Source organism: Euleptes europaea, chromosome 6 (assembly GCF_029931775.1).
Source record: "Euleptes europaea isolate rEulEur1 chromosome 6, rEulEur1.hap1, whole genome shotgun sequence".
In the NCBI taxonomy this organism is placed as follows: Eukaryota; Metazoa; Chordata; class Lepidosauria; order Squamata; family Sphaerodactylidae; genus Euleptes; species Euleptes europaea.
In genome coordinates, this window is record NC_079317.1 from 75,818,228 (window position 1) to 75,841,555 (window position 23,328).

General features: G+C 42.0%; 1 protein-coding gene across 1 annotated transcript in view; it reads right to left on the reverse strand.

Annotated features, from left to right (window-relative positions):
- LGR4 (leucine rich repeat containing G protein-coupled receptor 4) overlaps positions 1 to 23,328 on the reverse strand; it is a 98,426-nt gene that overhangs the window by 43,510 nt on the left and 31,588 nt on the right. The window contains exon 2 of the mRNA XM_056851333.1: positions 11,851 to 11,922. Coding sequence (XP_056707311.1) covers positions 11,851 to 11,922 — 72 coding nt within the window. The remainder of the gene's footprint in view (positions 1 to 11,850; positions 11,923 to 23,328) is intronic.

The following is a 23,328-nucleotide window of genomic DNA, read 5'->3' on the forward strand; positions in this document are numbered from 1 at the left end:
GTTAATTCATGCCACTGTATTCCCTATTACTATGTATGGGTGTGAAAGCTGGACAATGAAGAAAGCTCATAGGAAGAAAGTAGATTCCTTTGAAATGTGGTGTTAGAGGAAAGTGTTACGGATACTGTGGACTGCCAAAAAAACAAATCAGTGGGTTATAGATCAAATCAAGCCTGAACTGACCCTAGAAGCTAAAATGACTAACTGAGGATATCGTATTTTGGTCACATCATGAGATAACAAGAGTCACTGGAAAAGACAGTCATGCAAGGAAAAGTTGAGGGCAGCAGGAAAAGCGGAAGTCCCAACAAGGGATGGATTGACTCAATAAAGGAAGCCATAGCCCTCAATTTCAAGATCTGAGCAAGGCTGTCAAAGAGATGACATTTTGGAGGGCACTGATTCATAGGGTCACCATGAGTCGGAAGCAACTTGACGGCACTTAACACACACACACACACAACCCCATTACTCTTGGTTTCTTTCTCCCCACCCCATCACTTGTATCCTGTCTGTTGATAACCCTGTCGTTGGCCATCCTTTCCTTCCAGAAGGCCCCCCTCCACACACACACACACACATACACATACACACAGGCTGAACGTCCTCAACTTTCATTTCTTTTCTTTGAGGAAATTCCAAGGATGTGCAAGTAGGAGCCCTGCCTGGCCATCTCCCCGCCATCCACCAGCCTCAGCTAGATCAGTTCCTTGCACGCTTGTCTCCCCACCAACCAACCCCCACGCCATCACCAACCATGATGGAAGAAGCCATGCCGGCCATGCCGGCAATGGAGAAACCCGCACCAATGGCAGATGAAACCAAGCTGGCCCCCGGTGTGCCAACGATGGAGGAAGCTCCTCATCTTCTCACCTGGCTACCTGCCTCTTTGCCACCTCAACAGGAGCAGCAACTCCTCCCCCACCTAGCTGCAGCTTTGCCGCCTCAGGAGGTGTATAGTTGCTGCACGGGCACAGATAACACTACCATTTTGGGAGATAATTAACCCTCTTAATTTTTTAAATATTTTGAGATTTTTCTGCAAGCCAGGGGTGTCCCCCAAGTTTGGAAAAAATATATCCTTTCTCTCAGTATGGGCCTGATCTGCAGATTTAGATATCCACAGATCTACCCACACCTGAGAAACAGACATATATATGGGTTGAAATCCCCATTCTGCCATGAAGCTTGTTTGCTAGTCTTTGGCCAGTCTTTTTTTCTGATCCAAACTACATGTTATGGCGGCCATGGGTCCAACCCATGGCCACCACAGCCATTTTAGAGGAAAATTTAGCCATTAAAAATTGATACGAGGGCCGGATCCTGAGTGCCTGGTACTGCTGCAACATTGGCCCAATCTTGTAGTCCCTTCCCTTCCTTTTCAAGCCCCAAAACAGCCATGAGGAGAATGTACCAGCTCTTGAAAAAGCACAGGGGGAGACAAGATCCCCTGGGGATGCCACGAGTAAGGAACTCGATTCAAGCAAGGTAGTTTTGTATAAGGGACAAGAGACTCAAGGATCAAACAGAATGAGCCTGGTTGGAAATTTAGTTTGCAGCAATGTATCCAAGGAGGAGCATTATTTTTAATTAAGAAAGGCAGGAACAGAGCCACACAATGGCAGTTTGTTCATTTAAGTGTCTGTAGCCTTGAACCTATGGCTAGACTGAATGCCATTCCATCAGGGGAATTAATAGGTTGTTTAAATAGGGTACCGTATTGTGAGAGAGTATGTCAATGTGATTCTGGCCAAATAGACCCTCTTTAGCATGCTTTGTTTAGCTGTGACTTGCTCAGCGAGGCTAGAGACAGATGGATAAAGCCTTTTATCCGGGAATCTGTCTCCAAATTGGAAAATTTGAGGGTTATTTTAGCAGGGGTGGATTTTAATATTACATTGGCAGTTGCCAAATTTCTTTTCCAGACAATTAAGATTAAAAAAATATTAATTTCTTTATGGGTTAGTTAGACATTGTTCAGGGCCAAATTGGCCACATGAACAATATCATTAAAGTAAGTAAAGTAAAGAACCTATGGGATAGTACAGGGTATAATTTAAGCAAATCAGGTTCTCATGCACACAAAAAACTCTGGATTGTTTTAGTAACTACTATTTTAAATATTACAAAAGTAAACCTTGTTACCCAATTCATCAAAAAGAAACGTATTTTGGACTTGGGTTGATCAGAAGGTGTTACACTTTAAACAAACTTTTAGAACACTTTAAGGCTGGTTTGCTTTTAAAACAAGCTGAGCCGAACAGTTCCAGGCAATATCACTAAGCACACCTCAGTGTACGATGGAAACAAGAACGTACTATATAAAAGAAAAATTGTGTGTGACTTTGGACAAGGACTGTAGAGCCTACCACAAGGCTACTACTGTTTATTCAATTCAGCTCACTGCAACCAACTAACATAAAACTGCAATCTATAACATTTCCTTTTGCTTCAATCTAGCAGGGTTCCAGGAAACAGGATACCACTGGCCAAATGTGCAAAGGCGTTCCTAGTCAGTGTGCCAAACATTTAGCCCTCCTCGTTAGGGTGCTTGGCTTTGGCCTTTCAGTAGAATAAAATGAAAGCACCTAACAGCATTCTAAAAAGTGTGCAATTACACTGCCGCGAATAAGTTTCCATGAGGTCAAGTTCATTTCAAAACCAGACAATAAAAAGGCTTCTAAAAAAGTTTATTCAAAGAAGTCACACTGGGGAGGGCTCAATCCCCGGCATCCCCAAGCTCAATCCCCGGCATCTCCACTTAAAGGGGCTAGGCAGGTAGGTGATGTGAAAGACCTCTGCCTGAGACCCTGGAGAGCCGCTGCCAGTCTGAGTAGACAATATAGACTTTGATGGACCAAAGGTCTGATTCAGTATAAGGCAGCTTCATGTGCTCAAGTGTGCAAAAGTATACAAATACAAGAAAAGTGCAAAGCAGAGAAGAAAATAATAAAACTAAATAACTATCCTAGAATACTTATTCAGGCATTTGTCCTATAATCCAGATGCTAGACTGAAGGTCCAAAGTCCAAATAGAATACCAAAGTCCAAGAAGCAGGTGTTCTGGCCACACAAGGCCAAATGTACAGTCAAAAGAAGTCCGAACTAGAATGAATGGTCTTGCTTTACACGAGACTAACGGCAGTTGGCACCACCCTGTTTGGCCAGTCATGTGTGTTGCTAAGACACATGACCACATACTTCTGCAGCCAGCATGTACTCACAAGTCAAGCAGCTCCCGTGCCCACAGTTCTTTGTACTAATGAGATGGGATGTGAGTGCAAAACTCCCTCTGAGTCTCTGGCCTTGACGTGCCCAGGCCCATGATCTTACTTGACCTGTGCCTGGCTCCATCTCGCCCCTGGTCTCAAGTCAGCGTGACATTAATTTCCCACAGAGACACCTGCCGTAAATTGACTAGGCTCAAAAACCTGAACCCAATTTTGAAAGGCCAAGAAATGGCCAGACGAGGACAGTTTCTTGACACACAGTCCCTGAAACTGTCATGAGCCTTAGACAGACAAGGGCTTGCAAGTCCAGCACCACATGGCTGGTTGCTATAGGAGAGCCTTCAAAGCAGCAAATCCTTGGCTGAGGAAAGTTGCCCAGTGGGAACAAAGCAGGCCAGCCGAGCCCTTCCCTTTCATGTGCCACTTTTTCTGTGTGTGTGTGTGTGTGTGTTTTAAAGCACAAGGAAGACACTTGCACTTGCTACCCCACCTATAATCTGAAGGGGTACAGGCCCAGAAACAGCCGTATCACATGGCAATCCTAAATTGAGTCATTTGGCTTTTATTGAGGTTAGCCTAATTACTTACTTCTTTGGGCCAACAGACATGTCTACACTCACAGGAAAAGTTCGATTCCCTCTCAATCAAAGCTGTTTAAGCACCGTAGAATGATTTTGATAGTGCTCTGTTCATCAACTGCCTTGCAGACAATGATGGAATATCTTCGGACTCATACGCTGCCTTTTTTTCCTCCTCATTCTGACATGCTGCCAAATCTCCAAGAGTCCTTTTGTATGTTCTGAATCACATGGTGACCTCTTACATCAACATATGGCCCTCTCCCATAGCATTTGTGAGCTCTGCAGCTGTATAAATATCTTGTCTATAGGTAAAGGAAAGTTTACAAAAACAATTTTTACTACACCCAGTATTTGAGTCAGTTCAGTGTACCTTGCAGGAATGACCACACTAGAATTTTCTTTACTTCTATTTATAAGCCATGTGAAATCTTCATTAGATCTTTGGTAAGCAGTATTCTGGATAAACCTGACATGATATCAGCTGATTAAACGTTTTAAACTGCAATCCTGCGCATACATTTACATAGAAGGAGGTCTACAGTCTTTGTGGGTTCACCATTGCAGGCTTCACCCAGAGAGAGCCAAGTCTATGAGCCATCATACCAGAAATTGGACCTGAAGCATGCCTTCTCCCATTACTGGATCAAGATCATTCTGTCTGACCAGGAGAGGAGGGCTTGAACAAGACTAGAGGCCTTAATGCAGCAGGTGTAGGATTCTGCTTTGTTGACTGGGCCAAGTCAGGGCTCTAACATTCAAACCTGCAATAATGAAGTGGGGGTATTTTTTATGTAGCCTATGTCTGCTAATGTAGAATTCTGCAAACTTTCAAGTTATGTGAGTTCTTATTCATAACATTAAACATTAAAAGATCGTGGTCCAATACCAGCAGTAGCTACAGCTATTTTATATCACTTAATTCTCTTTAGAACAAATACATCAACCACTACTTGTACAGAACTATGAACACTTTGTAAAGGAGGTTAAGAAAATGTGGCCAAACACTTCCAGGATTTCTAGTTTCCAGATCACATTCAAGACTGCTGTGTATTCACGTTAACCTTCTACGGAGAACTCATCTCATTAAATGCTATGGAAAAGCAGTTTGTGGTCTGTCATTCCTTATAGACTTTGACCAATACCATTTCAGCCATTGTAAATTACTTCCAGATTAAAATCCATTGCAGAGGAATTTGAGAAATCTCTCTACTTTCATAAATATTTTAAGATTTCTAGGGACACCTTACTGAAAGTCTGGAGTAACTAAAAGCAAAGTAGATGTGTGAGTCGAATACACATCCTGATTTTCAGCCATGTATAAGCTAAAACTCTATATGACTTCAAACAGCGGCTGGAGGAACACTTGTTACAGATGCTTTAGACTGATCCTGCATTGAGCAGGGAACTGGACCAGATGGCCTGTATGGCCCCTTCCAACTCTATGATTCTATGATTCTACTGCCCTTGCAATAATCAGCAGTCACAATCACTAATCACCTATCCAAAACACCACAAAGAAAGGAATAAAAAATTTAGTTATAGAGAATGTGAAATAAGCAGATCTACATTAATGTTACAGTCAGTGATCTACAAAAAAGTGCTCTGGCCAGACAAGACTTCTATTTAGCACATTTTAATCCCACCCTTTTTCTAAAGAGTTTAGGAAAGCCTCCAATTTAGCCTCACAATAACCCTGCGAAAGGTAGGTTAGGCTGTGTCACCAACAGTTAATTACCATCTCAACTAAATGGAACCTCTGTTAACAAAGGCAATATATCTCTGATTACCAGATCCTAGGAACAGACAACAGGAGATAACTTATCATGCCTCAAGGTTTATCTGTATAGTTTCTACTGCCAAAAGCAAGGTTTTGAACTAGCAGGATCTGATCCAGCTGGGCAATTCTTAGGATCACTGCACAATTAACATATTTCTAAAGAGATTATGAAAGAGAGAAAAACCTGGGAGGTGGCATAAGACAAAGAAACAGCACTGCCAAAGACTGAAGACACCTATCACAAAAGGGGCTTTGTCAACAAGTAAGTGAATACAAGTTTGTTTCTTATTTTGCAGCCAGAAGGCAGCCCAACCCCAAAATGGCATAACTGTCATGATAAAAGAAAAGGGTGGGAGGGAAACAATAATAGAGCAGCACCCATTTGGAATTCAGTTGCAGTAAGAGTTGTACAGTATTCAAGCTTTTTTCATTCTAGAAAGGCATCCTGAAGCATCTCCCCACCACCAGTATGCTCCAGTTCTGAGGGCAACATTAGAATGTTGTGATGTCTTATGAGTGACAGTGTTAGGTATGTGTTCTTACTCTTAACTATATCCACACTACATAGTTAAGATAGCGTTAACAGACATAGCAGACAATTAAGGTATACACTAATTAAATGGCTACAGTTAGTAATGCTTTTAGCTAATTGTATTTAAAAATGATAATGGTTTAGTCCAGTTCAGCTTCCCCACAGCTAGCTCTTTGGGGGTATGATCGATCAGCTGAGCTTGAGCATGGTCAGCTTGTATATTATGTTTTTCTTTTCCCTCAAATGTCTTTCCCCTTCTCTTTTCTGTGCACATAAATTGAAAAAATAATTAATTTTTAAAGTAAGTTCTTACTCTTCATACATGCACCTTTCCCCATTATAAGTGGCAGAAAATGGTTTTGGCTTGTCAACTAAGCCTTCTCTGAAAACTAACATTGTTATCTAAGGTCAGCAAAATACATCAGAAAAATATGCCTACTATTTAGTGCAGCTTTCCTTGAGGCTCTTGTCCCTGGGTGGAGCCTTTTTTAAAAAATCAGATACGGTTTGGACTGAGTAGGTTGGTGAGTTGTTAGTTTCTGTGCTTCTGGGGATTTCAGATTCTTCCCTCCCAATTCCCACGCTGGAGAACTACTGCTTACTGAGAAGAAGGCAGTAGTATACTTGGTGTACTTTCTGATTTCCCCAATACAGAAAGGGTATTGCATCTCTTTTGATGCCAGTGTTCATATGAGCTGCAGTTTTGGAACTAGAAGTGACACACCTTAAATTCTTTATTTTGTAGCAAAAAGGGCAGAATCATGTTAGTATGTTACAGGTTTAAAAGAAACAGAACTGGTGTAACAACTATCAAGCTTAAGCAGCTCAAAGAAAAAATGTTAGTGATAAATTGAACTCTTCTGGATTTCTTAGAACCCATGGGCAAGACTAAAGGTCTTCATTTTTTCTCCTTCCATTATACTTTGCAATAAGACACTTTGGGCCTTGTGCAATAAAGTACGTGATGGTTAAAGGTTCTGTTTTCCCCTGTTTTTGACACACCCCAAGTTTATAGATATTGCACAAAGGCTGCACTCCCACCTACTTTGGTTTTACTGCTTCATTACTTATATGGAAAAATATGAATCCTAGGAGCTCAAAACATTTTTATTGTAAGCCTATAAAGTAACAAGGGAAGGGAAGGAAGCAGGTATACTAGACAAAAACAGATACTGAAGAAGCATGCAAACAATTCTAAATCAATTTCAAAGCACTTAGGTTTAAGTGCTGAGAATAGTCAGCTACTCAGTCTTCCTAACCAATTTATGTAATTAGATACAATGATAACATGGCCTTAAGCAGAGCTTTATATTAGGGTTGCCAACTTCCAGGTACTAGCTGGAGATCTCCTGCTATTACAACTATCTCCAGCCGATAGAGATCAGTTTACCTGGAGAAATTGGCCACTTTGGCAATTGGACTCTAAAGCATTGAAGTCCCTCCCCTCCCCAAAACCTGCCCTCCTTAGGCTCCGCCCCAAAAACCTCCTACTGGTGACAAAGATGGACCTGGCAACCCTACTTTATACAGATTTTGGACTTCATACAGGTTCTTAAAATTATTCTTGACATAGTTGTGACTCAAGAACATATCTGAAGGACAATACACAGGAAGAGATTGTGCAAATGTGATTGTTTTTAGTTAACTTCATTTTATTCCACCTTTCTCCCCAATGGGGTCCCAAAGCAACTTACATCATTTTCCTCTATTTTATCCTCACAACAATCCTGTGAGGTAGGTTAGGCTTAGCATATGTGACTGTCCCAGGTCCCCCAACAAGCAGAAAGGCAGAATGGGGATTCAAATCTAGGTATCCTAGATTCTAGTCCAACTCTCTAATTGCTACACCACACTTACACTCTCGTGAGGAGGACTGATGGTGATTTAGAGAAAAGCTGGCTGGATCCAACCCATTTTATCCAAGCAGCACATTTTAATAAGGCCATCACCACCCACTGTGATATTTCTCTAAGCTCTGTAGTAAAACAGCTCGATGAATTTGCTTACACACCTATGCCAACTCTTTACGCTAAAAAGAAAGGTTTAAGTTTTCATTGCAATAAATGGAAAAATTAGGCTGTTACACTTTTAAGAGCTTAGTCACCGCCATTTGTGGGATAGGCATAGGAAGGTTTTATTTGTTGTGTTTTTTGCTGTCAAGTCACAGCTCACTTACTGGGGGTTTCAAGGTAAGAGATGTTCAGAGGCGGTTTGCCATAGCCTGCCTCCTCCTCCCGACCCTGGTATTCCTTAGAAGTGACTAAACTGGGCCTCCCACATTGTGGACAGTGTATCACATCACAGTGCTGTAACAGCCAGGGTTGCTAGAGAAAGTGGGCAAGGTGCAGCCCGACCTGGGGCTAGATCCCACAGGCCCATTCCACCACCAGCAGCACTTTCTTCCAGCGCAACAAGACTTCTCCCAATGCAACAGCCTTGCACTGGAGGAAAGAGCCACCGCTAACAGAATGGATTTGAGGGATCCAACCCTTGATATTCAGAAAAGGGAGGGACTTATAATAAATATATACACAGCAATAAACAAAGGGCAGAATCACCTGCCAAAGGAAATCCCAGATCTGCCAAGTGTGCGCAATGCAAGAAAGTTACACCCCGGGACAAGAACTCAAGGAGACATACTGGAATTGGCTATTGTGGTATGAGACTGCACACACACATTTGCATGCACACTCTTAAAATAATACATTGACACAAGAGAAGAGAGTTCTTAGCTGTTGCCACTCCTTTTATTAAATGCCTGGTAGTCTGAATTAGTCTTTGTGAGATTTCACTTTGAAGTTCTAACAATTAACCAGGAGCAATGGCACACCAGACTTAAGATATTGGCACCGAATTGCTACACTGTGGTTTTGTTTTCCATTGTTCTAATACACTTCACTTCTATTTGCTATAAACCTTTACAACCTGCACATGGCTGGTCTATTTGAATTTATTTCAGAGAAAGCGTTTAAGGATTACAGCCACTACCTTATTCTAACTACCTTTTAAGTAAGTGGTTCCCAAATATTTAAAACACATATTAATATAACAAAGTTGCTATCTCATCACATACACTGTACAAAAAGACACTCCAACAATGCCTTCCTAACGTTTTAAAACATTTTGCTTTGGAGACCGTGATTACTGGAGCAACAAGGGGAAAGTCCGTGCTCCTCCAACATTCAAAGTTACCGTATTTTTCGCTCCATAGGACGCGTCTGACCATAAGACACACCTAGTTTTTAGAGGAGGAAAACAAGAAAAAATCTTGTTTTCCTCCTCTAAAAACTTGTCTTATGGAGTGAATGCCGGCTGGGCGCGTGCACGTTGGGATGGCGCAAGCTGGCGTTCCCCGCCCCAACTGCCAGCTGGGAGGCGGGATGGGCCGCACAGAGCCGGCTGGGCGCGTGCGCGTCGGGACGGCGCGAGCCGGCGCACGCGCCCAGCCGGCTCTGTGCGCCCCACCAGCCTCCCAGCTGGCCGTCGGGGCGGGAAATGCTGGCTCGCACCGTCCCAACGCGCACGCGCCCAGCCGGCATTCACTCCATAAGACGCACAGACATTTCCCCTCACTTTTGAGGAGGAAAAAAGTGCATTTTATGGAGCGAAAAATACGATATATGCCGTGAAGAGACTGGATTCTACCACAGACTTGCTCAAAATGATTGTTAGGTATTCTTTCTCTGCCCCTGAACCAAACATTCAATTTCTATGCACCAGCAATCAGATTAAAAAAAATTCCAGGAGTTTTAACACTAAGTCACCGTTGAAAGACATCAGCCAGTAGATTAATTAGCTAGACTGGCCCACAACCCTGGAAGAAATATCACTAAAATTCATACAGTGGGTTTAAAAGAAATAAAACGGAAAGCAACAGGCAACATACAAAGAAGGGAAGGGAAGCAGTTGATAATGTGTCCTGTGTCGATAATATACATTTAGGAAATGGGAAGTCATAACAAGTGGAGGGGAAAGAGGCATCTGTAGCTCAGTGTTTTCTGCTGCAAGCTCTCCTCTTTGTCTTCCAGTTCATAATTCACAACCCCTTTCATATAGATGCATGCTGTGCTAGGGATGCCAGGCCTACTGATATAGCAGGAGGCCTCCTGGAAATTCACTTTGATGCCACCTGTGCCACAGGCACCAGCAGGAGGAACTGGGGAGGAGCAAAGGCCTAGAGTGCTGGCATTGCACCAGTGCCTCTATGTCACTTCCAGTTTAAACCAGAAGTGACAAGGGATGCTCTGGCATTCTGCAAAAGCTCTAGGGTAAAACCACATTGCCCAAATGCTAAAGCACGCCTGGTAACACACTGACATCACTTCCAGGCACACAGAGAGTGACATCATTACATCACCGGCGAGGGTCCCTCCAACCCGATAAGTCTCCCACCACTTCCCAGCCCATGCGGGGCAAACCTAGTGCCTGCCATACACTGAGTAATGAACACCGCTCAGTACCAAACATGAGGAAAGAGATGAATTTGATGAATGAAAGAGGAAGAAGCGGCTGTTGTTTAGGGACAAACTACATGTTATCTGTGACATGAGTCAGGTTGGGGTGCACTCACTACAGCAAATGGAGCTGCACAGAAGGGAAATATGACCCCACATCCATTTCAGCTTGGGAAAATGGTGCAGGAGGGAAGGTTGAAGAAGAGTAGGTTTTTATACTCCACTTTTCTCTACCTTAAGGAGTCTCAAAGAAGTTTACAATCACATTCCCTTCTTCTCCCCACAACAGGCACCTTGTGAGGGAGGTGGGGCTGAGAGAGTTATGAGAGAACTGTGACTGGCCCATGTTCACCCAGCAGGCTTCATGTGGAGGAGTGGGGAATCAAACTGGTTCTGCAGATTAAGAGTCCTCCACTCTTAATCACTGCACCACACTGGCTGTCACTGAAGTCCCTCATTGCCCGTGTTATCTTCCTGAGCCAAATTGTGCCCTGGCTTGGCTGAGAACATTAGTTCCCCAACATCAACCCATTTGCAAATAGCACACAGTCAGGTTGGGGAAACTGACTCAAGTCGTGTCACAGGTAACATGTAGTTTGGCCCTTAGTGGCAAAGCATCTGCTTTACATGCAGAAAAGTCCCAGGTTCAGTCCCCAGCATTTGCATATAAAAGGATTAGATGATGTGAAAGGAGACCCTGAAAAGCCACTGCCAGGCAGAAGAGACTGAGCTTTGATATTACAATCATCTCATTCTGTATAGGGCAGCTTCATGTGTTTGTGAGCATATCTGATCTTCCAGGAAAGCTTTATACCGATTGCCACGTGAATGGGAAAAACTTCAACAAACCTGTCCTAGAAAGGCTCAATTTCTTTTGCAATGCATTCCGGTATCTCTGCCCCCGCCCCACTCTTTCAATTATATCTGCCCCAATCTAGGCAGAGAGAGCGCAGTTAATTTCCACATTTTAAAGAACATATGCAATCAGCCACTGGTAGCCAAAAGCAGCTGTAATTGCAAAGTCCCCATGTTACCTTTGGATAATACTGTAATTGGACTATGTCATCACTGCAATCATAATTAAAATAATTACCGTAAAAACCCCATGTATGTCACATCGCGGCTTAGAAGTACATACAGGATTTTTTTTTTAACAGCTATTAGGTACAATGCTTCCTTTGTTTGTAGCTTATTCTCACACCAATTTTTTTACAAGCACATTCAGGCATCTTGACTCATTCTTTGTATCAAAAAGGTAGGATAGATTAATACTCACAGCTCTTCAAGGTAAGGGAAATTCTTGAATGCATCCTCTGGTAACCTTGTGATATTGTTCATACTGATGTCCCTAGAGAGTGGGAGAAGAACACAGATGTGTGATCAAATATGCTGATCAATGAACTTTGCTCTTTATGAATAGAAGAAAGCCCTAAGAGCAGTCATCTACTAGAGTGAATGAAGAGGTTTACATGTCAACCCTGCCCTCTGCATTAAAAGAGAGACTTATCATGGGGGCGGGGGGGGGGGGCGGAGAATGGTCACAAGGTAAAAGCGTATTCATCATAAAAAACAAGTTTGCCATATATCAAAAGTATTGCAAAGATGACTACAGCAGCAAAAGAGTGGAAAGTACACGAGATGTGCAGAATAAATAAAAGTGCACAAGAAACTAGGTACTATACAAATTTTCTTGCATAAATGAAGGAGAGCAGGGGCGGCTGTGTAGAACCCACTGCTTAACTGCATCACATCAGACGGCTGCTCCTTCTGCTGCAGCTCATCACCTTATACCCCCCATACTGCTCCAACCTTTGCAGAACTATCAAGATGGTGCCAGATATCTAAACCATCTGATTTGAGCGGTCCAGGGTTGGCACCATCCTGAACAAGACAGCGCAACTCTCGAGAGGTTACACTGGCTCCTCTCCAAAGAGCTGCTACCACCTTAAATGTTCAAGCCCAATAATGGAGACTATTTTTATCTAGCCAAGTAAAGCAAAAACAGTGACACAATGTGCTGTGTGCTCTAAGTCCCCATTGTCTGCTTTGAGTATGACAATTCAGAGTACAATCACGGTGCAGCCAGAATTCTATTTGCACAGAGAAAAATAAGTCAAGAGCCTATATAGCCTATATAGATAAGTTCTTCAGTCTTAAGGAAGCTTTTTCACCTATATCACCTGGGACAAGGACAATTTTACTACAGAGAAGGTGAGAAGGTGCAGGCCAATTGTACAATGTATGGTTAAGCAATTTCTAAAAATGTGTAACACTCCGCTACTGCACGCCAGTCTCTCAATGAGCCCTGAAGAGGCTTTGGATTTCTTTGTGGGATCACACCTACCCATTACACAACGAAATCCATTACTTCCCAGTGGTGCCAGCGTGGTGTAGTGGTTAAGAGCGGTGGTTTGGAGCAGTGGAGTCTGGAGAACAGTGTTTGATTCCCCACTCCTCCACATGAGCAGCGGAGGCTAATCTGGTGAACTGGATTTGTTTCCCCACTCCTACACACAAAGCCAGCTGGGTGACCTTGGGCAAGTCACGCTCTCAGCCCCACCTACCTCACAGGGTGTCTGTTGTGGGGAGGGGAAGGGAAGGTGATTGTTAGCCGGTTTGAGTCTCCCTTAAATGGTAGAGAAAGTGGGCATATAAAAACCTCCTCCTCCTTCTTCTTCACTAAACTGCCATTTGCCACTGCATCCTAACTTGCAAACTAGATTGTGCTTGTCCAGGTGCGTCACCACTTTGGAAGTTTTGTTTGTTGGGTAAACATAATGGACAGTTTGGCAATTTGGATGTCGTGGCAAACTTCCAAAGTTTGCCCCCCTCCCCAAAAAAGGAAGTAAAGAGTTATCAAAAACAAATGCATTCATGCAGCAGAAAGCCACAATTTGCTAACACATCCACCCTGACCTGGATGGCCCAGGCTAGCTTGATCTTGTCAGATTTCAGAAGCTAAGCAGGGTTGGTCCTGGCTAGTACTTGGATGGGAGACCACCAAGGAATACCAGGGTCACTATGCAGAGGTGCAAACCACCTCTGTTAGTCTCTTGCCTCGAAAACCCTACTGGGATACTATAAGTTGGCGGTGACTTGACGGCACTTCACACACACAGCCTAAGGTCCCAAGGTATTTGCCTGTATGGCTGCTCAGTTCCTTCATAGAGCTATAACACCCATGGTCCTTGGATGGCAGTCTTGATAGATGTGTCCACAGTCACACAGGGATTCAATGCATTCTACTAAAGCTGCTCTTGTATTTCTACTTGCTTTAAGTGCAACCCCCCCACCGACATTCATAGCACACTGCCAGCCTCCCCCTCCCCCAGTATATAAATGCATGCATTGAGACCTGACATTAAAAAGAGAGAGAGGCAAATGAGGCTTCTGGGATAGCTGACAAGAACAGCAGGAACATGCCTCAGCTCTACCACAATCGTACTTTCCTGCAAAGCCTATAAAAAGTCCTCAAGCTAAGAGTTTGAAGCAGATTTCAGTTGTAGCCCATGAACAAATACAGGCAAGTGCTTACATGATAGGTATGTAGAGCGATTTGTTTGTTTCTTCTCAGCTTGCAGCAAGTAACAAGTACAACTTGCAGAGTATGTTTCCTGATTACTTATTTGACAGATGGCATCTTTGGAGCAGCTGAAGAGAGGCTTATGATTCAGAATGTTGTAAATATGTTTACTTGCTGGGGATGTAGGAGATTCTCATTTGTTATGCTAATTGCCGCAGGGGACTGGTCCCTTGCAGTCATGACCGACAAAAAGAGTAATTGAGTAGATAGGACCTGAGTAGAAATCCTGCAATGCAATTGTGCTGTACCTGAGTAATTTCTCTTTTTTTTCTCTTTTGCAGTAGCAAAAGGACGCCGCCCTTTCTCCAGCAGAGACGATATACATTCAAGCTGCCATTTTATTATGTAATTGTACTGCTCGGTAGTATCTGTTCACCTTCCCCACAGGAAAAAAAAGGACAAATAATGAAAGAAGGCAGGGGGGAGACATATCTGTAGATTTCACAGACGGTCTGAACAGCTGAAACAATGCTAGGGCCTTGTACTATTCTTAACTTTACCTTGAACTGTTTAAAAAAGTTTTATTGGGGCTGACAAAGTTAGGTGGGGGAGTGGAGATTTCCCAACAACTACAGGGTAGTCCTCCAACAAAGTGTGGCAGCACCCTGTCAGGGAAGCATTTTTTTTTTTTACTGGTTTAAAATAAAGCATTTTGTGTACTTGTTTTTGAGGAAGGGATAAAAATGTGGAAACAGGAAAAAAAAAACCCACACAAGTCAGGTGGCTGAAACATGGAAACTCCTCAGTATGAAAGCTGCCCAGGTTGCAATCCACACACAGTGGAATCTATAGAAGAACATTTGTTTAATTGTTTAGTATTTGCAATGATCTATTCTCCTAATAGTTATTTTCAAAGAATTAGTATGTTGTTCAGTTTTATTTATCCTTAGTAAGGCTACATGTAAAGCCAATATCAGGTTAACACTTCCATTTTTATGGCTTCCTTCAAAGCCACCGATTGTCAACAGCAGAAAGGTTACAAGTGGTACAAACACAGGTAATAGTGCAAGGACTGGTGTTTGCAATACTGACCTTGCTACCCTGGGGTGACTTTGTTGAGGCAAATTGTTGACTGAAGATAATTTTGATGAATGATTCAAGAACATTAACTTAGGAGTGTGTGTACATTGGGTGCGCAGTTTCACATCTGAAGGCATTAAAGCTGCACAACAGAAGTTGTCCTGTTCTAAATGTTGGCTTTGTTCTCTGTATCCACCAATAATGTATTTGACCAATGTGTAATAGATAGCAGCTTTGTTCACATGTTACAGTGAACAGACGTACATCTTCTCTGTGTGCACGTACATCTGTTTGTAAAAAAGAGCCAGTTTCATTTGTTAAGTGAACTTTCACTTAACAAATGAAACTGGAGACTGGTACCTGGATAAATATAGGGTTTGTACCCCACGTTATTATACATGTTGACTGTAACATGAGTGCACGGCCTTGAAACTGCTATTCCAGTAAGACTGGAAACAATTTTATTAAATTATTTTCCAGATAAACCAAAGGATATTTAAGTTATGTTTTTCCATATACTAACAGCAGCTAGAATAAATCTTGTGAGATATTGAAAAAGCAATAAATTCCCTGATTTAAATAATTGGCTTGATAAGGTTAAAGAAACCTATGCTTTAAATAAGTTGACGTATTATAAAAACAACAAAAAATACGGAAGAACTGGACACTCGCTGGAATTTAACAATTTCAAGGATGGAAAAAACACTCCAAGGTGTAAATCGCGAGAGGAAGTGATGTAATAATCATGTGGATTTTAGATAAATAGAGTATTGCTTGGTTCACTGTTATGGGTATTTTAGTTACATTAGCAGCATGGTTTTAGTTTCTTTTCAAGAATTTGTATTGAGTATTTTAGTAATGTTATATTTTCAATTTCTTTTATTGTTATATTCTCATTTTCTCTTAATAAATTCTAAAAAAAAGAGGAGAGAGAGAGAATTACTCAGTGCACATACTAACAACAACCAAGTGTGCATTCACTGTAAATTGTGATCAGGGCCAGAGTTGTGGAAGCTAAAAGATCTAAAACGTTTAATGCAATTTCTTCAGCACAAGATTGAAGATACTATCTCAAGGATTGCAAACATCTGAATATCAAATTATTTAATATCCAAGGTGACAGGTTTTGCAGATATATGGACAGCAGATAATGATAGCTGGAGGGTTAACTGCACCCAAGGTAGGTGGTTTTGTTTAACTTTACATTTTGTTATTTGGACACCAACATTCTAGTTTAAGTGAGGGCAGCAGAGAGACAGCAGGACACAGAAAGAAGAGAGGTTAACATAAGTCACTATAACCGATAATAAGTGTCAAAGAGGAGCCCCGTGGCGCAGAGTGTTAAGCTGCAGTACTGCAGTCCAAGCTCTGCTCACGACCTGAGTTTGATCCCGACAGAAGTTGGTTTCAGGTAGCCGGCTCAAGGTTGACTCAGCCTTCCATCCTTCCAAGGTCGGTCAAATGAGTACCCAGCTTGCTGGGGGTAAAGGGAAGATGACTGGGGAAGGCACTGGCAAACCACCCCGCAAACAAAGTCTGCCTAGTAAACGTCGGGACGTGACGTCACCTCATGGGTCAGGAATGACTTGGTGCTTGCACAGGGGACCTTTGTCTTTTTAAGTGTCAAAGAGAGCCAGAGTGGTGCAGTGGTTAAGAGAGGTGTACACTAATCTGGAGAACCGGGTTCGATTCCCCACTCCTCCTCATGAACCCTGCTGGGCGACCTTGGGCCAGTCAGTTTTCTCACAACTCTCTCAGCCCGCGCAGAGTCAGCAATGGCAAACCACCCCTGAACATCTCTTTCCTTGAAAACCCTACGGTTGTGACTTGATGGCAAAACACACACACACACACACACACAATAAGTCCTAAATGCTCGGGGGGGGGGGGCATGGGATTGCAAATGATGCATACACAATCTTACCGCCCGGAAAATTGATCTTAAACACAATGGGGACCTGAAACTTTCCTGACCACTGCTGTTAAAAGTGTGCCCCATCTCAACCAGACTTTTACTTCCACCACAGAGGTTACGAAGTTTGTTAACATTACACGACTGACCATTCTGCCAAATGGCAAAATGAGTACCGCCCAGCATTATAGCAATGTTGCCATTCCACAAACTCAGGTCAACTTAAGGACATGTGGGAATCAGCCAGACTTAGACCTAATATAAAGTACTGAATGCCTTGATTCACTAAGTTGTATCATTAGTATATTTACTATACATAAAACACAGATATAGGAACTTTTGCCAATCACAAGGCAGTCTTTCCTGTAAAGATAAGCATAAAATATCAGGCACATAAAATGGGAATTGATTGCAAATCTAATTTCTCCATTTACCATGAATGTATTCTTTCATTCAACCAGGCCAGATCCCTTCTTCAAATATGCAGCTCCATAAACCCTCACAGTGTTTACATTAATATGTATTCATGAGGTAAAAGAAAATATGGAGGTCCCTCATTAATCAGAAAGAAATAAGCATGCCTGAAAGCCACATTTTATTTTTCTGTAAAGACTCGTTACAAAATAATCTTGCTGGAACAACATTTTATATGCAGAACTCCACGGAAAGGTGTTTCACATGTAACTCAAGAAGTGGCCTTTTAAAAACTCACAGTATTTTTGGTCTCGCTCTCACACAGGAGCCAGTTCAGTTTAGACCAGAATGAAACCTTTGTGAGTGGAACAGAAGCATCTATTGCATGAGGATTACACAACCATTTACGAGATGCATTGTCAAAAGCCAATCTGTCAGGGAACAGTACAGAACCAAACAGGCTAAGAATGGGACATACACTCGATACAAAGGAAAATGCACTTCCAAAGATCAAATTAAGTCAAATACTGATTACAGATACATAGTGGCGGGGGGGAGCTATAAGTGCATCAAGAATTGTAGCGAAACAACTTTTATTGTGATTACAGATTCACTACGCTGGGTAACTCACAGGGATATTTGGATTTGTGGGATAGAAAAAGAAATATTTAACACATGGAAAGATTTTGGACAACAGGTACAGCAGTACATAACTGGGAGCTGCAATGTTTAATTAGAAGGTTATGTTTGGTTAGCTGGGCAGTGGAATGGCGTTCATGTACTCAGAGCTCAAACCTGCCAGCATGTCCTACTTTGTATTAGAAGCCCTGCTTCACAGTGTAAGATGTGTGTGGACTTGTAAAGGTTCCTAGTGAGGAAAATGCATTTCAGGAATGCTCAGATTCACAATCTGTATTGAATCATCCAGCCAGAGTTGAGCTCGAGTGCCTCTCCCCACCCCTTCTTCTTCTCCCCACCAGAGCTGGTGCCATTTGACTTATACTTGGTACTATTCCCTCACTCTTGAACTGAACCAGTATGGGGTATCTCTGTGGCTGTGGGATGCACCCCTTCTTGTCTCTCAGACTACAGCAAGCAAGCACTAATGATCAGTGTGGTATTGTAGTTAAGATGGTCGAGACTAGGATCTGGGAGAGCCAGGTTCCATCCAATCCCAGCTCTACCATGGAAGCTTGCTGGATCACCTGGGGGCCAGTCACAAACTCTTACCTTAGCCTACCTCACAGGATTGTTGTGAGGACAAGATGAAGATAAGAACAATTCATGCCAGCTTGGTTCCCCACTAGGGAGAAAGATGAACTAAAATTAAAAGTAATCAGTATTGAATGGAGTGTGCTCTGCAAATGGTCATCATGCATTTTCCAGGGCTGGAACCCATTTGACTTATACTTGGTACTATTCCCTCACTCTTGAAATGAACCAGTATGGGGTATCTCTGTGGATGTGGGATGCATTGTGAATGCCTATTCCTCACAAAATAGGTCACGAGGCAAAGTTGGCTATAAGGGAACAAATGTTTGCGTTTGATACCACCATACGTTATTGATACTATTTTGAATATGTACTAGAATGGCTTCACATCCCTAAATAACTTTTTGGGCATTGGTTCTTGTAGGTTATCCGGGCTGTGTAACCGTGGTCTTGGAATTTTCTTTCCTGACGTTTCGCCAGCAACTGTGGCAGGCATCTTCAGAGTAGTAACACTGAAGGACAGTGTCTCTCAGTGTCAAGGGTGTAGGAAGAGTAAAATATAGTCAGAAAGGGGTTGGGTTTGAGCTGAGTATTGTCCTGCAAAAGTATTGTCCTGTAAGTATCAAGATAATGTGCTAATGAGGGTATGGTATGTTAATATGGAACCATTGTATCCTGAAGTGATCTGTTAATGTGTGTAATCCAAAACTAATCTGTATGGCTATTGTTGAATGTTGTCTTTGTCTGGAGGTTTTTCAGGGCAGGAAGCCAAGCCTTATTCATTCTTAAACTCTCCTCTTTTCTGTTAAAGTTGTGCTGATGTTTATGAATTTCAATGGCTTCTCTGTGCAATCTGACAAAATAGTTGGTAGAATTGTCCAGTCTTTCAGTGTCTTGGAATAAGACCCTGTGTCCTGTTTGTGTCAGTCCATGTTCAGCCACTGCTGATTTCTCAGGTTGGCCAAGTCTGCAGTATCTTTCATGTTCTTTTATCCTTGTTTGTATGCTGCGTTTTGTGGTCCCGATGTAAACTTCTCCACAGCTGCAAGGTATACGATATACTCCTGCAGAGGTGAGGGGGTCTCTTTTGTCTTTTGCTGATCGTAGCATTTGTTGTATTTTCTTGGTGGGTTTAAACACTGTTTGTAGGTTATGTTTTTTCAAAAGTTTCTCCATCCTATCAGTGACTCCTTTAATAAATGGCAAGAATACCTTTCCTATGGGAGACTGTTTTTCTTGAGTTTTCTGATTTTTGTTTGGTTCAATGGCCCTTCTGATTTCATTCTTGGAGTAGCCGTTTGCTAGCAGTGCGTGATTTAGATGGTTAGTTTCTTCCTTGAGAAACTGTGGTTCACAGATCCGTCTTGCATGGTCCATTAATGTTTTGATTATTCCTCTTTTCTGTCGGGGGTGGTGGTTGGAGTTTTTGTGTAAGTAGCGATCTGTGTGAGTTGGTTTCCGGTAGACCTTGTGACCTAACTGAAGGTTTGATTTACGGATGACAAGGGTATCAAGAAATGGGAGTTTACCCTCAATTTCCTTTTCCATGGTATTCTTGCCATTTATTAAAGGAGTCACTGATAGGATGGAGAAACTTTTGAAAAAACATAACCTACAAACAGTGTTTAAACCCACCAAGAAAATACAACAAATGCTACGATCAGCAAAAGACAAAAGAGACCCCCTCACCTCTGCAGGAGTATATCGTATACCTTGCAGCTGTGGAGAAGTTTACATCGGGACCACAAAACGCAGCATACAAACAAGGATAAAAGAACATGAAAGATACTGCAGACTTGGCCAACCTGAGAAATCAGCAGTGGCTGAACATGGACTGACACAAACAGGACACAGGGTCTTATTCCAAGACACTGAAAGACTGGACAATTCTACCAACTATTTTGTCAGATTGCACAGAGAAGCCATTGAAATTCATAAACATCAGCACAACTTTAACAGAAAAGAGGAGAGTTTAAGAATGAATAAGGCTTGGCTTCCTGCCCTGAAAAACCTCCAGACAAAGACAACATTCAACAATAGCCATACAGATTAGTTTTGGATTACACACATTAACAGATCACTTCAGGATACAATGGTTCCATATTAACATACCATACCCTCATAAGCACATTATCTTGATACTTACAGGACAATACTTTTGCAGGACAATACTCAGCTCAAACCCAACCCCTTTCTGACTATATATTACTCTTCCTACACCCTTGACACTGAGAGACACTGTCCTTCAGTGTTACTACTCTGAAGATGCCTGCCACAGTTGCTGGCGAAACGTCAGGAAAGAAAATTCCAAGACCACGGTTACACAGCCCGGATAACCTACAAGAACCAATGAACTCTGACCGTGAAAGCCTTCGACAATATTTTTGGGCATTGTTCTTAAACACTTATAGAATGAAAACAGCCAAATGACTCAAAGCTGAAGAGAACGATTTCAAGTTGCAGCATCTTTTGACACTTTCTAGTGAAAAGTTGATGATCTGGGCACTTTCTAATAGAACTGAAAAAACTGTCCCTCCAACTGATTTAAATTTAACAACTCTGCTTTATCATATCACCTCAGAGCAGGAATGGGTTTGTTATGTTGCAAGCTTAACAAAGAGAGGTTAGTGATTGCTAATGTTCTAGTCTTTACTATCCAGTATCAGTATGGGTCTAATTTGGTACTATGCTACATTGACTCAGTAGAAGCAAATATCATTTAATCTGACCAGCCTTTAAAACTATTGTCTTGATTTTAGCAACCTGACCTTTTCAATTCCCACCCATCCAAATGTAGTTCGACAGCAAATCTAGGCATTATTTTATGTAAGAAATAAACACACATCATGGAAGAGCTTAACAGTTGCTTTTAAATAATTGCTTTGCTGAATGAGACATACTAGTAGCAAAAAAAAAAAAAAACCTTTTTAAAATGTGTTGCTTTTATTAAACCCAAAACAATTAACTGTATAGTCAACTACCTAGAGCAAAGTGTTGGGGCTCAGCCTTGAAATTAACTCAGCCTTGCACTAAAGGTTTCCCCAGGGCAATAGTAGACAAGGCAACTAGTCTTATCCACCTTTGGAAACAACAGTGACTATTATGAGATTAAGCCAATAAAACATGCAGAGATTCAGCCCAACTAGAACCACCTGCCTAACAAGCTGCAGTCATTTGGTAATATACCAAAAGCAGGCTTCACATACTCAGAGGCAATGTCGCATGAAAGAGCAGAGAAACACAGTCTCCATTAAAGGCACCGTGGAGAAGAATCTAGTTCTACCGCCCCAAGCCAGCATCTGCAACAGATTTTTTGATCAGTGGACTGAAGCACTTAACAAATGAAAAAGAATGGGCCAGTGAATAAGACCTCTCTCAGATTCATTGTTTGGGGAAACAAGTCGGGCGAGGTAGGAATATAACACACCACTTTACATATTCAAGTGTTATGTAAATGATTAAACAAGCTGAAGCAAATTCTTGAATTGTCCTAGTTCTAAAGCTAGCCTGACAGAAAAGGTACTACAGATGCTCTGCTTGAAATAGAGCTAGATGTACTCTATATGTTCTGGAACACCGACGCAGAACAGGAAGAGCCATATGCTAAAAAAAAAATGCAAGCAGTGTCTAAAATTATTTTCTTTCGTAGGATGTGTCTAGAGATACAAGTTATCGTAAGTTGCAATATTATATTCTCTATTCAGACCCTACTCAAATTTTTCCCATAGGCTCCCTGACACATTGCAGTCCTGAAGCTGACTTTACTTCCTCTCCAGCATTTCATCATCTGTAACTAGACAGAGTGTGTTAAGGAACCTAACTTCTTTCTGGGGGGTGAAGGGTCAAGATGCTCTGTGTTCCCTTCCTTTGGTTTTGACAGCTTCTTTTGTTACTGCTCAGCCTGCCTTGCTGTCACAAGCACCACCTATCGCTTTCTTAATATAGGACTCAAAAGTTTTTACTATGCCGGGTCCATGAAAGGGTACTGAATCTCATGGCAAATGGCTCCTTGTGGGCATACAAAGCATTTTGTAAGATGCTTTTTACAAAAGTAATTGGTGGTGAGTTGCCGTCAAGAGCCACATTCACATTGGCAAGCAACTTATTTCAGTGGTTTCTAAGTGTAGTGTTACGCATCTATTCTCAATAGTTTGAGATATGGTACTGCACGTATGCCCATTCTGTATGCAACTAAACTCATCTGTGTTGCAGGTTAGTGAAACTGGGTACAAGTGCAATCCATCTGCAATTAAAATTAGGGCTATGCTTTGGTAGACACTCCCTGAAACTATTCTTAGATTTCCCTTAGACACTAGGAATAATTAGATGCTTCTCAGGAAGAAGGACATTTCTCCCCCTTTCATCCTTTGAATCTTTAACGATAAAAATGCACAAGATAAGAGAAATAGATAATGTAACAATTAGGGTGTTAGACAAGGACTGGGGAGATTAAAGTTAAAACCTTCATTGAGCCATGAAGTTTACTGTGAGACTTCAGCCCATTGTCCCTCTCAGCCTAACCTACCTTACATGATTGCTGTGAGGATAAAATGACGGGTGGAGTGGGGGGAAGCATTATGATGCTGTTTCCTTGAAGGAAAGGCAGCATAGAT